At 47.3% G+C, this 14672-nt stretch overlaps 1 protein-coding gene across 1 annotated transcript in view; it reads right to left on the bottom strand.

Moving 5' to 3' along the window:
- The window catches only part of LOC141147136 (unconventional myosin-X-like), a gene marked incomplete in the record, with an annotated part of 218020 nt that overhangs the window by 13476 nt on the left and 189872 nt on the right, over nucleotides 1-14672 (bottom strand). Inside the window, 2 exon segments of the mRNA XM_073634265.1 lie at nucleotides 1848-2145; nucleotides 12835-12958. Coding sequence (XP_073490366.1) covers nucleotides 1848-2145; nucleotides 12835-12958 — 422 coding nt within the window.

Here is a 14672-nt window from a genome sequence, read left to right on the forward strand (position 1 = left end):
ATATATCATCATTACATCAGGGTCCCCAGAGAGGCCCCCCCCTTATATCAGGGTCCCCCAGAGAACCTCCCCCTTACATCAGGGTCCCCCAGAGAACCTCCCCCTTACATCAGGGTCCCCCAGAGAGCCTCCCCCTTACATCAGGGTCCCCCAGAGAGCCTCCCCCTTACATCAGGGTCCCCAGAGAGCCTCCCCCTTACATCAGGGTCCCCCAGAGAGCCTCCCCCTTACATCAGGGTCCCCCAGAGAGCCTCCCCCTTACATCAGGGTCCCCCAGAGAGCCTCCCCCTTACATCAGGGTCCCCAGAGAGCCTCCCCCTTACATCAGGGTCCCCAGAGAGCCTCCCCCTTACATCAGGGTCCCCAGAGAGCCTCTTCTTACATCAGGGTTCCCAGAGAGCCTCCTCTTACATCAGGGTCCCCAGAGAGCCTCCTCTTACATCAGGGTCCCCAGAGAGCCCCCCCCCCTTACATCAGGGTCCCCAAAGAGCCTCCTATTACATCAGGGTCCCCAGAGAGCTTCCTCTTGCATCAGTCTCACCATGACCGTCCGCTCTCCGGCTCCCCCGTGCTGCCCGCCGGCTGGTTCTCCGGGTCTGCCCGCCGGTCCTGTCATGCAGCGTGCCTGCTCTCCGGCTCTCCCATTCTGCCCGCTGGCTCTGTCATGTGGCATGGCTGCAGCCTGGTGGTTGGGGACCCCTGCAGAGACTCGGGGATATGGGCCCCAGATTCGGGGATATAGCCCCAGAAGCACCCCCTAGTGACGCCATTCCCTACCAGCATATAAATTGAAAAGCTTTCCCTTCAGTCAGACACAGTTTTAGAGGCTCCTCTCCTGCACTATAATTGCTTACTCTGATTTCACTGCACACAGAGTTTCTTACCAAATGCATTAGAAGCTGTAGCAAGTCAGAAAAAGGCCTCATTTCCTGGCTGGTGGACTTCCAGCATCATCTAGCACAGTGATGGCGAACTTTGGCACGTGTGTTCAGCCATCTCTATTCCCCTGCCTAACTGTCCCTGGCCTATCCCTTTCATTCATTGCATTTCAGATATTTATTTTATTTATTACAGGTACTTATTAAGCGCTGTCAATTTACACAGCGCTTTACATACATATAGTCAGTCCCTACCCTCAAGGAGCTTACAATCTAAGGTCCCTAACTTGCATTTATACATACTTCAATCATGAAGACTCAGCATCACATGTGGGCGTTACCTAGGGTGATCTGCATGCAAATACATCCTGCCCAGGAACACCCACTTCTCCGGGCTGACACCCAGCCATCAAGTAATTTTGATATTTTCATAACTCTTCCCAAGAGGCAGTCCAATGCTTGCATCAGAGGTGAGGGCTCTTGAAAACAGTACTGAGGCAGGACACTGTGATGCTTTCAGGAAGCCATGTACACTGGCCCCTCCCACCAGCCAAGAGCTGCCCAGATTACATAGAGAAGCACAGTGAGCCAGTAATGAAATCACTGAGCCTAAAATAAGTATGTACTGAAAACAGCTTTTATGTAAATATGTCATTAGCATGTTGACGACAGTGGAAAGGAAGAGCCCGAAAATGCACAGTATAAGCAGACTGAACTTCAACTTTATAGATAAATACCATGTATGAGACACATTTAGACCTCCCCATCCTTTAAAAAAAAATGCATAATTAAAAAGAGACTCAGACCAATCATTCAGGCAAATATCTTCCCATAAGATTATATGTGAAAAGGATAAGCGGACCTTGCTTTGCCAGTGCAGAAGAAAGGCAAAACCACCTGACATACTTTCTCTAGCTGCTGCAAACCGACAGTTGATAGAGGTGAACAAAGACCAAGTTTGACCCTCACCTCTTAAGATGAAACTTGAGGTAGCGCAGGATGTCTCGACCGGGCAAGAAAGTGCAGCCCATGCAGGTGAGCAGTTGCCAGTGCCGCAGGTTACCTGCGCTGTTGGGCTGGGGAACGTGATTGGTCTGTTTGATCAGCTGACAGTAAACTTCGTCTCTGAGTGGCTTGAGATCCTGGCAGGTCTGTAGGATGCCTTGGATTATGGGGACTGGATCGGGGACCGTCTCGATTTCCTGCAGGGAGTTAAAGATCCTCACCGCCTCGTCCTGAAGAGTGGTGTATCCCTTCTCTTTTTGTACTGAAAACAAGTGGAAAAAGGGTTACAGAGAAGTCAAGTGAGCACAGAATTCAGGAGAAAGTCATGACAATCTAGAAGACAGCAGGTATTTTTTTTAAGGAAAACCAACATAACACATATAATCTACTTTATTATTTAACATTTTTAAAGCAGATCTTACACAGAATGGAAAAATAGCCATTGAACCTGCCAGAAATTCAGAGCTGTCCTGTGCACACTTCCTGTGTTATCCCCTTTTTCTTTGAAGGGGGGGTGGGGGATTTATCATATTTGTTTTTCCCCAATATATCTAATATTTAAAGCAGAGTTCCACCCCAAAGTGAAACTTCCGCTTTCAAGGAGCCCTGACATGCCACATTTGGCATGTCATTTTTTGGGGGAGGGAGCGGGTACCTGCTTTTGAGAGGTACCCAGCTCCCACTTCCGCTCAGGTGGCCCCTCCCTCCCTGCGTTCTTCTGGGACACATCACAGGTCCCAGAAGATTGCCCGGCCATTCAGAGAGAGCAAGCTGTTATAGCCGGGCGCTCACACTTGCAATGCCGGCGCCAGAGAGAGGCATGGGAGAGAATCGATGTTTCGGGCGGGCGCATTGCTGGACTGTGGGACAGGTGAGTGTCTGTTTATTAAAAGTCAGCAGCTACACTTTTTGTAGTTGCTGACTTTTAATAAACAAAAAAACGAGTGGAACTCCGCCTTATGTAAGGTGTGTCTGATTTTCAACTTTCTGGATTCATTGCCGCTTGGCCTTAGGGCTGAGCCCCCCGTGATCTTCCCACGGGCCAGCAGGCATTGATTTATGTGCCCCCGGGATGACGCTGGGTGGTCCCCGTACTGTGGAGGAGTAAGGCGGAAGTTTTAGTTTTCTCTTTCGGATGACAGTAATCATTAACATTTGGTTCAGCATATTTTTTTCTTGTGCTATATTAAAATTATTGTATCTTCTTTCATTTCTCTTTAGTGCATGTTATCGTATCTGTGATTGGACAACTCGATTAAACCTGACAACATGTATGGTCCTCATAAGGCGTGGTGCCCCACGAAACACGTAGACCAACCTATGTCACCTTGATTATCCATATGCGACACCGTTGGGTTCAACCCACACCGTTGTGATCATCACATATAAAAAACAAAAGAACAACTAAATAATGGTGATTAGTCCATAAAGTGTCCAAACATGAAGAAATCCTTGAAATCGTGTCTATTGGGGGATAGATGACAGAAACACCCAAACACCCAAAGTACACCTTCCACTGTGAAAATAAAAGATGTGCCCTTACTGGATAGCTAGAATCCACGTTAAAGGAGCCTAGTAAGACATAGATTCACACATCATTGAACATCCATCCATTGGAAACAAACGCAAATGGCATTGAAGTCAGCCTTGCTGGTTTCTCCCTTTCCTTCTCTTAGAAGTAATATAAAGGAAGAGAAAGATCACCACAAAGTGTAAAACCATGGTGGTTTACTGAAATTATCCACAAGCCCAACAAAACATGGATTAAAAGAATCTGCAGATCACAATCAAACTAGCGTGGTTTATTGAGCATAGACTACACCTTACTAGTTTCGTCAGACATGATGATGCGGTTTGGGCACTCCGGCTCAACAAGGTTTGCCATCACTGGCCTATTGTCAATTGACGGCTGGGCAGGACATTCGCTGTTCTGGGTGGATGTTGTAAGACATCCTCCCGGAACGGGCCACGCTATGGCACGATTTGTCACCGCCTGCATCCTCCTGGAACAGGCCGAGCTGCGGTGCGATTTATCACCGGCTGTGTACAGTCAATGACTGATCAGTGTACCAGTTCACTGCCAGTACCATGTGATCGCTATAACCAATCACAGCAGATCACATGACAATTGTAAATAAACAATGGATGGTTTCCTTTCATGCTATCCATTGTGTACAATTGTGTTGCTAGCTGTGATTGGTCACAGTGATCATATGGTACAGACAGGGCCAATCACAGCCCATCTGTATCATGTGATTAGCTGTGGCCAATCACAGCTAATCACAACAATACACATAGAATGAATCCGTTTCATTCAGTAAAAAATAGGATTTTTTAAAACAGCTTACCTGTAAAATCCTTTTCTTTCGAAGGACATCACGGGACACAGAGCCACAGTAATTACTGATGGGTTATATAGGTATCACTGGTGATTGGACACTGGCACACCCTATCAGGAAGTTCAACCCCCTATATAATCCCTCCCCCTTGCAGGGATACCTCAGTTTTGTAGCCAAGCAATATAGTGTATTAGAAGAGGGGCGGGACCTCTGTGTCCCGTGATGTCCTTCGAAAGAAAAGGATTTTACAGGTAAGCTGTTTTAAAAAATCCTATTTTCTTTCTCGAACATCACGGGACACAGAGCCACAGTAATTACTGATGGGATGTCCCAGAGCAATGCTACCTGAGGGGGGGGAACCACGACCAAGTAGGGTGCAATCAGACCTGAGGACCCTGTACCGCTGCCTGCAGCACACTACGCCCAAAGGCGATATCCTCATGCCTTCTCACATCCACCTGATAGAATCTGGTGAATGTATGAACTGAAGACCAGGTTGCGGCCTTGCAGATTTGAGCCATAGAGGCCCGGTGATGCACTGCCCAAGAAGCACCAATAGCCCTTGTGGAATGTGCCCTGATCTGAAACGGAGGAATCTTCTGTTTCAAACCGTAAGCTTGAATGATCAACTGTCGAATCCATTTAGAAATGGTAGCTTTTGACGCTGCCTGTCCTCTATTGGGGCCCTCTGGCAGCACAAACAAAACATCCGTCTTGCGGATCTGAGTAGTTGCCCCTAGATAGGCCTTAACTGCTCTTACTACATCCAACGAATGTAGAGATCTCTCTTCCGGAGAACAGGGATCTGGAAAAAAAGGAAGGTAGAACAATGTCTTGGTTTAAATGAAAATCAGAAACCACCTTCGGTAAAAAACTAGGATGAGGGCGTAGTACCACTCTATCCTTGTGTATAATCAAATAAGGCTCCTTACAGGAAAGAGCTGCTAATTCTGATACTCTTCTAGCAGAAGAGATGGCCACCAGAAAAATTAATTTCCTTGTCAACAAGACCAAAGGAATCTGACTTAATGGTTCAAAAGGCTGTTTCTGTAACACAGCCAGGACCAAATTCAAGTCCCAGGGGTTTAGGGGCGCTTTAACCGGAGGATTAAGACGCATCACCCCCTGCATAAAGTTTCGGACCAAAGAATGCGAAGCAAGTGGCCGCTGAAATAATACTGATAAAGCAGAAACCTGGCCCTTGATGGTACTCAAGGCCAGCTTCATCTCTAATCCCATCTGTAGAAAATCAAGGATTCTACCTATGACATATTTCCTGGGATGCCAACCTCTGGATTCACACCAGGTTATATAAGCCTTCCAGACTCTATGATAAATCATCCTGGAAGCTGGCTTCCTTGCATTAATCAAGGTAGATATGACAGGACCTGAGAGCCCACGACTCTTCAGAACGTGGGTCTCAATAGCCAAACCGTCAAATTTAGCGTTTGTAAGGCAGGATGGAACACTGGACCCTGAGATAACAGGTCTGGGCGTACCGGTAGGGTCCACGGGGAACCCACCGTCATCCTTACTATTTCTGCATACCAAGTCCTTCTGGGCCAAGCGGGGGCCACCAGAAGTACCGACTTCCTTTCCTGCCTGATCCTGCGAAGGAGTCGTGGTAGTAGCAGAATAGGCGGGAATGCGTAAATCAGTGAGAACCGATGCCACGGAATCACCAACGCATCCGTCCCGCATGCAAGAGGATCTTTTGTCCTTGCCACAAATCTATCTATCTTTTTGTTGAATCGGGATGCAAAGAGATCTACATCTGGAACCCCCCCATCTTTGGCATATGGCCCAAAAGACGTCCGGATGCAGAGACCATTCCCCTGGAAGTAACTGCTGGCGACTTAGATAGTCCGCCTGCCAATTCTCTATTCCCGGGATGAAAACTGCCGATATGCATGGCACATGCATCTCTGCCCAGACTAAGATCTGGTTCACCTCTTTTTGAGCAGCTCGGCTCCGGGTGCCTCCCTGATGATTGACATAAGCCACTGCTGTGGCATTGTCGGACTGGATCCTGACCGGACAACCCTGTAGCCTGATAGTCCAGGCTTTTAGAGCTAGATGTATCGCCCGGATCTCCAGAATGTTGATGGGTAAGGTCCTCTCTGTCTTGGACCATACCCCTTGGACCGCAGCCTGTTCCAGAACTGCTCCCCAACCTGACAGACTGGCATCTGTTGTTACCACCGTCCAGGTAACCGGTAGAAAGGATTTCCCCTTCTGCAGGTTTTCGGGTATGAGCCACCAATTGAGGCTCTGACGCACCGCATGCGACAGGTGCATCGGAAAGTCTAATGCCTGAACCTTCTTGTTCCAGGTCGACAGAATACTGTGTTGCAGCATTCTTGAGTGAAACTGAGCATAGGGAACTGCTTCGAATGAAGACACCATCTTCCCTAGTAGCCTCATACAAAGGCGGACTGAGGGACCCTTCTTGGTCCTTACTGTCAGAATCAGCTCTCTCAAAGCAGTGATCTTTGCCTGGGGTAGAAATATTTTCTCCTGGCTTGTATCTATAATCAGACCTAAATACTCCAGTCTTCTTACTGGTTTTAGGAAAGACTTTTCTAAGTTGAGGATCCAACCCAGGTGTTCTAGATACCTGACCGTGGTCCTCAAGTTTCCATTCAAAGAGGCTACCGACCGGTCTATCAAGAGCAGGTCGTCTAGGTATGCTATGACAGCTATACCCTGAGCCCTTAATCTGGCCAGAGGAGGAGCCAAGATCTTTGTGAACACTCGAGGTGCAATGGCTATCCCAAAAGGCAGAGCCACAAACTGGAAATGGCGCCCTCCTACCTCGAAGCGCAGAAACTTCTGATGAGCAGGAAAAATGGGCACATGCAGATATGCATCTCTGATGTCTATTGATGCCAGAAATTCTCCTCCCTGCAGGGTGGGAACTACTGTTCGAATTGATTCCATGCGGAAGGATTGAATCCTTAGGAATCGGTTCAGATCCCTTAAGTCCAAAATGGGCCTGACATCCCCATTTGGCTTTTGGACCGTAAAAAGGTTGGAATAGAAGCCCAATCCCTGGTCCTTTGCGGGAACTATCATAATGACCTCCTGCGACAAAAGTCGCTCTAACGCTAGAAGGAGCGACTGCTTCTTCTCTGGGTCTCTGGGAACATTTGATCTGAGGAACCGAGGAGAAGGGAATTCCTGAAACTCCAGCTTGTACCCTAAGGTTACCGTGGAGACTACCCATCTGTCCTGGAAGTCCTCGTGCCAGAGCTCTGAGAACTGTCGCAGTCTTCCCCCCACTCGAGTGAGCGGGGGCGCCCCCTCATGCAGAGGTCTTAGTGTTTTGCCTAGTAGGCTTCTTTCCCCAGGACTTCTTTTGTCCCTGGGGTTGACTCTTGTCTCTGGACCCCGATGGAGGCGGCCGTCGAGACTGCCTGGAGGCTGAAGCCCCCGGCGCTGGGGAAAGAGTCCGTTTGAAAGAGGGACGCTTACTCTTCTTCTTGACAGGTAAGAGAGTGCTTTTCCCACAAGAGATTCTCTTGATATAGTTATCCAAGTCCTCTCCAAACAACCTTGCACCACGAAATGGAAACCCAGCCAGTAGCTTCTTACATGGTGCTTCGGCTGACCAATTTTTCAACCATAGGATTCTACGTATATGCACCAACCCCAGTGAAAGACGGGAGGTTTGCACGATAGAATCTCTAATGGCGTCAACCACAAAGCATAAGGCCGCTGGAAGGTTAGCAAACCCCTGGGCCTGCTGTTCAGGTAATACTTTGATGACCTGCTTAACATGGTCTCTTAAGTATTGACAGACTCCAATCGCTGCTACTGCAGGTTGGGCCACTGATCCTGCTAAGGAGAAAACATCCTTCAATAGGGATTCCATCCTTTTATCTACAGGATCCCTGAGCATCTGAGCATTGTCTACAGGACAAGTCAGGCTATTATTTACGGAGGAAATGGCGGCATCAATAGCCGGTATTCCCCACATTTTAATAAACTTTTCTTCCATCGGATAAAGTGTTGAAAACTTTCCCGGCGGAAAAAAAAAAAAAAAAACGTTTGTCTGGGTGATCCCACTCAGAATAAATAAGCTTTTCAAGTAAAGTATGAACAGGAAAAGCATGTGCTGCTTGGAAAGGTTTCAGTGACCCCAAAGCAGAAGAGGATTCTTTAGCAGTTTCAGGTATGGGCAACTTAAATGTGGAGCGGACCAATCCAGTGAGGATCTGCACTAAGACTTTCTCCTCTTGGGAAGTCGCAGAGGGTCCCTCTCCACCTGAATCCTCCGAAGAGGAATCATCCATCCCATCCCGATCCTCTGAAAGGGATTCATCTCCTTTATCCCAGAGCTCCTCTGTCTGAGGGTCTTGGGGAACAGAGGAAAGCCTAGTGCGTTTTCTTCCACTGAGTGAAGACGTAATCACGGCCATTAATCTTTCCTCTAGACCATTAATGGTTGAGGAAAAAACCTCTTGTGTAATATATACAGGGGCTGAAGTGCCAGAAGCAGCTGTAGCCCCTGACCCCGATGGCTCTCCCCGGCTAGCCGTCCCTGGCCCATCTTTAGGGGGGGAGGATGCTGCCGACAGGGGGCCCTCAGAACCTGAACGAGATCCCCTAGTGTCTCTGGTTCCTGGGGTGCTTGAACCTCTTCTACCCATAGTGCAAAGCAACAAGGTGTGAGGTATACAAATGAACACTGCCCGCTGAGCGATGTAGTCTGGCTAAAAGCCTTGCTACCCAATGCTCAGTCTGGTGTTACTTCAGTAAATGCTGCCTAGGAGAATGCCTGTGTCCCACCTTACATGCGACCGTCAGCTCTGTGTCTCTCAGAAGGCTGAGTGCACCTGTACAGAGTGCCTTTAATAGCCTACAGCTGGCCTGAGTGGGAGTCTAAACACTCTGTGCTGACGTCCCGCCCCCTCCTCTACCGCCCCCCCCCCTCGAGTTTTGAAAAAAACGAGCGCTTCCCGCACTGCCGACTCTCCTGTCATGCTTCCGGAGAAAAAGCTGGGGATGGGGGGGGGGGAGGAGGGAGACTGGTAACAAGATCTGCCTGAACGGCTATCTTCAGAGATGGTGGCCATTAGGCCGCAGAGCCCGGGTGGTATAACCACTTTCTAGACCCCTGTGGCCCCTCTCTAGCCTGGGGGGGAACATTCAAACATGAGAAATCCCCCTTTCCACCTTACCTGCTTGCAGCCTGCTTTGAGATGCTGGGACATAATCAGCACTGAACACCTGAGACAGTCAGTCAGCATGTGTAGGTTTGTGCTCTTGGCAGCCCCCGGTGGTCACAATAGGCATAGCATGCATTTACCTTAAAGGAGAAAAGCCACTAGAACTCAAAAATTCTGTGGAATCTCCTCTTACCTTATCCAGCCGCAGGATTCTGTATACACAGACCCAATCTTCACCTCTCACGGTGGGCTCCGTTTGAAAAAACCGTCAGAGACTGGGGCCCCCATCAGTAGGGGGATCCAACAGTTCTGGGACCGTAAAGCACCTCGCCAGAAATTAGGAAGTTTAAAGCCATTTTCTGATCTGCGGGGTCCAGCTCTCTAAAAAGAGAAGCATTACGGGTAAAACCTCGTTTCTTCGGACACGAGGCCCGGGTACCATTCAATTCGGCCATAAAAAGACACTTTGAATGGATCCGGTTCGCCTGGCTTGCCCCAGTATAGGATCTTAGGATATTCCCTTTGGAGCTCAGCACAGGACATCTTTACACGTCCATCACCTAAGACACTGGCGTAAAAACTGAGGTATCCCTGCAAGGGGGAGGGATTATATAGGGGGTTGAACTTCCTGATAGGGTGTGCCAGTGTCCAATCACCAGTGATACCTATATAACCCATCAGTAATTACTGTGGCTCTGTGTCCCGTGATGTTCGAGAAAGAAATGGTTGCTTATACTAATGAAACTTACTGGTATAAGCAATCGTAATGTGTAAAAAAAAAAAAATTATATGTATATTTTCACCAAAGAAATGTAGCAGAATAAATTTTGGCCTAAATTTATGAAGAACAATTATTTATTTGCAAACTTTTATAACAAACAAAGAACAAGTTTTTGTTTTTTTCAAAATCTTCAAGATATTTTTTTTTTACTTATTTAGCAAAAAATAAAAAATTTCATGTGGGTACAGTGTTGTATGACTGCGCAATTGTCATTCAAAGTGGGAAAGCGGTAAAAGCTGAAAAATGACCTGGGCAGGAAGGGAGTTAAAGTGTCCGGAATTGAAGGTGGTTAACAAATGCATCCAAAACGTAAACACATTTTTTCCATTGTGTACATCGCTAATAATCAGTTTTGTATCGATAAAGACAGTAAAGGGGTTTAGGCTGTTTGGCCAAAAAAAAAAAAAAAAAAACTGGGCAGGGCTGACACCACTTGATAAAACATGGGGACTGTGCATGTGTTACTGACCTGTACTGGATATGTTGTTTTGCCCTGGCATACAATTGAAATACATCGTTCTTACCCTTTAACCCAAATGGGCAGACTATTCACTGTAACTATATGACTCGTCTACAAACAAGTTTACCGCTCTCTATAACGGAGATCTTGGTATAATTTATGTCACTTCATTGTTCAAGGTTTATTTTCACGAAAGCCTAACTCATATTGTTTATTGTTTGGAGAGGAGGAAGTGAATTTCTTTAAAGGGCATTTAGAGTTCCCTCATTCACTATTACAATGGTGACAATGGAAGCTGGAAGTCAATGCTCAGAGGTTACTTTGGGTTGTCGGGGTCATTTTATTCACTGCTTTCCCGGTAAGCATGGAAAGGTATTGTATCATAAAGGGCATATAATCATACAGGACATTTAATCCTAAACAAGAGTTTGATTGCTAAAGAAGGAAATTAATAGCCCTGACACTATATATTAACACAGGATATATATTGATATATTCCTCTATCTGTGGCTTTTAATACTGACAGCCTTGCTCAGTCTGGTCATAGACAAAACCCGCAGATCTCCCATTTTTAACTCGGGGAAGTGAACATAAATCTGGATATCAGTGTGCAAAACTTTTCAAATGTACCTGTCTTGAAAGAAACCCATGACATCTACTTTAGCACAACCGATTCACATAGACTTCTATGAGACAATCTGACAAGCATCTTCACCCTCATGTGATGGAACTATAGGAGGTACACTATATTACCAAGAGTATTGGGACGCCTGCCTTTACATACACGCACATTAACTTTAATGGCATACCAATCTTAGTCCGTAGGGTTCAATATTGAGTTGGCCCACCCTTTGCAGCTATAACAGCTTCAACTCTTCTGGGAAGGATGTCCACAAGGTTTAGGAGTGTGTCTACATTCCGTTTGACCATTCTTCCAGAAGTGTAGCATTTGTGGCGTCAGGCACTTAAGTTGGTCGAGAAGGCCTGGCTCGCAGTTTCCACTCTAATTCATCCCAATGGTGTTCTATCGAGTTGAGGTCAGGACCCTGTGCAGGCCAGTCAAGTTCCTCCACCCCAAACTTGCTCATCCATGTCTTTATGGACCTTGCTTTGTTCACTGGTGCGCAGTCATGTTGGAACAGGAAGGGGCCATCCCCAAACTGTTCCCACAAAATTGGGAGCATGAAATTGTCCAACATGTCTTGGTATGCTGACACCTTAAGTGTTCCCTTCATGGGAACAAAGGGGCGAAGCACTACCCCGGAAAAAACAACCCCACACCATAATCCCCCCACCGAATGATTTGGACCAGTGCACAAAGCAAGGTCCCTATGATATAGGCGCACCCTGCAAGAGGAACAAAACCGAGTTGGGCTGAGCAGTGCTTAGCCGTTTCCTAGAAGCTTTAGTGTTTTAGGAATGAACACAAGGCTTCTTTTGATTAGCTGAGGTGAAGATGTGTGGATGACGTCACAAGCTCCACTTCCAGCCAGAGGAAGTCTTGTGTTCATTCATAAAATACAAAGCTTCCTGTGAATGGCTGAGCAAAGGATACCTTGTATTCTTTCATAAAATACAAAGCTTCCTGTGAATGGGTGAGCAGAGCTCAGCCCAACTCAACTTTGTTGTGGGTGCAGTACAGGAAATCACAGGGAAAATGAGCCTGGGGCTCAACAATTGCGAAACAGTCAGGGGGCACTTTTTTTCCACATGTGCGAACAACATTTTCATGGAGGAGGAAATGGACAACAAAGGTCGACAGGAACACCAAAAAAAACCCCAGATGGCCAGGAGCACAGTCAGGACCTTGAGGCTGGTTTCACATCTAAGACAGATGTGCCTCGCAGCAGGGGTCCGGTGCGTCCCAGCTCTCCATTTTAGGGATGAATCCGGGCCGAATTTTTGCCTGAATTCAACCTTGAAATGGACCAGAAGACACACAGGACTCCTGTGCAAGCTGCTCCGGAGCCTCCACGGAGGTATGTGAACCGGCTCCATTGAAAGCCAGTCACAATCTCCTGTCGTGCGAATTGGTTGTGGAGAAACCCGCATCCAATTCCCAATAGTGTGAACCCAGCCTTATAGAGATCATTGCTGGAGTATCCAAGACATTTAAAAGGCCATGGGCTGACTCAGTAAACTGGGGAAAAAACAGTTCTAGCTAAATCAGTGAATGAATGTTGCAGACGAGGATACATACAACTGAGGCTGACGTCTCCATAGGGCAGTGGAAGCAGAGGGGAGTGCAGGGGGTGCTGGGTATATCTCAGGATGGGATTCCTCCTGTATGTCTGCTCTACAGCTTCACTGTTCAGGCTGTTCTCCTTAAAAAGAAAAAGAAAATGTTGACGCTCAAATGTAAAAGAAAACGTAACAGCTTCTTTGATTGGAAGAGCCTACACAGGTTATTTAATTTCTGACTGCCCAGCAGTAAATAGTGTGTTACAGAAAATGGCAACCTATCGCACACAGGACGCTGCATCACTGTGAGTAGAACTAAATCAGGTAGTACAAGATGACTTCAGCTCTGCTCTTCACCAGCAGGAGAGGTCACCCTCCCCACCAACGTGTTTCAGCCCCTAGTGGGCTTAATTGTTGAGGCCCCAGCATACATGCTTCTTGTTCACTGTACCAAAGGACACATCTCTAAAGAGAGATTTCCACTGAAAACAATGTACTATATGTGGTTTATCCTATTGTTATTACTGCAGCAGTTGTTCAGCAAGGATGCTTATTGTGCTATGAGACACATGATCACTAGAGGGAGCTCCTACAAACTTGTATGATGAACATATAGGGATTGCTTTACTAAAGGCAAATAGACTAGCGGCGGCCCGTCCATTAGCGGCAGCCCGTCCATCTGGAGACCCCTCAACTGATTGGCTGAAAGGACAAGAGGAGGAGGGGGGCAGCCGCATGGCGGTAACCGCCGTGAAGCAGAAAGGACACAGGAGCTGGAGCCCGCAACCCGCCGCCACCCATAGGAGCCCGCAACCTGACCCCTGCCTGCCACCAATTGAAACCCGCAACCCAGCCACTGTTTGCCGCCAATAGGAGCCCGCAAACCAGTCATTGCCCATAGGAGCCCACAACCTGCCCGCAGGAGTCCGCAACCCTCAATAGCCCGCCACCAATGGGGTAAGTGCCGGGGGGAGGGTTTGCTGCCGAATGACCAACCGGGGGAGGGTGGTTGTTTGCCGCCACTGAAATAGACGGATTGTGCACTTTGCAAAATGCAGTTGCACTCTGCAAGTGCAGTTGCTCCAGAGCTTAGTAAATGAGGTAAAGCTTCACTTTGCAAAGAATACCCAATCACATGCAGGGAAAATAAAGAAAAATAGCATTTTTGCTTGCACATGATTGGATGATGGAAGTCAGCAGAGCTTCCCTTCATTTACGAAGTTCTGGAGCAACTGTACTTTGCAAAGTGCACAGTCTATTTGCGCTTAGTAAAGCAACCGAGTGTGCAACTGTATTAAACAAAATGCTCACTGCCGCCTGCAGGCTGAATGCTTCACTTATCAAGTAACCTCCAGCCTGCTATAATCATGTCAAAACTGCCACAGTAATCCAATGATCATGAACCATGCAGGCTGCTTCCCGATCTTAGCAGAGATAGAAGCTGACAGCCCAGTTGGACAGCTAGCTATGCACAGTATTGGCTGATAGCGGTCAATGTAGAGACATAGATCAATATTCCCTCAGCACCGGGTACCATGAAAGGGAGTATTAATAATCTGCAGATTACAGTCTAGAGGTAGTTAATAGTTAATATATATATATATATATATATATATATATATATATATATATATATATATATATATTTATTTATTAACAACCCATTCAGTTTAAAGCGGAGTTCCACCCAAAAGTGGAACTCCCTCTCGTTGTACTCCCCCCCCACTCCCTCCGGTGCCACATTCGGCACCTTTCGGGGGATGGGGGGGGGGGGGGGGGGACAGGATACCTGTCTTTCACAGGTATCTTGTTCCCACTTCCAGGAGCCTCAGCTGCGGGTATTGACGTCACCGCCCA

Source organism: Aquarana catesbeiana, linkage group LG06 (genome assembly GCF_042186555.1).
Source record: "Aquarana catesbeiana isolate 2022-GZ linkage group LG06, ASM4218655v1, whole genome shotgun sequence".
In the NCBI taxonomy this organism is placed as follows: Eukaryota; Metazoa; Chordata; class Amphibia; order Anura; family Ranidae; genus Aquarana; species Aquarana catesbeiana.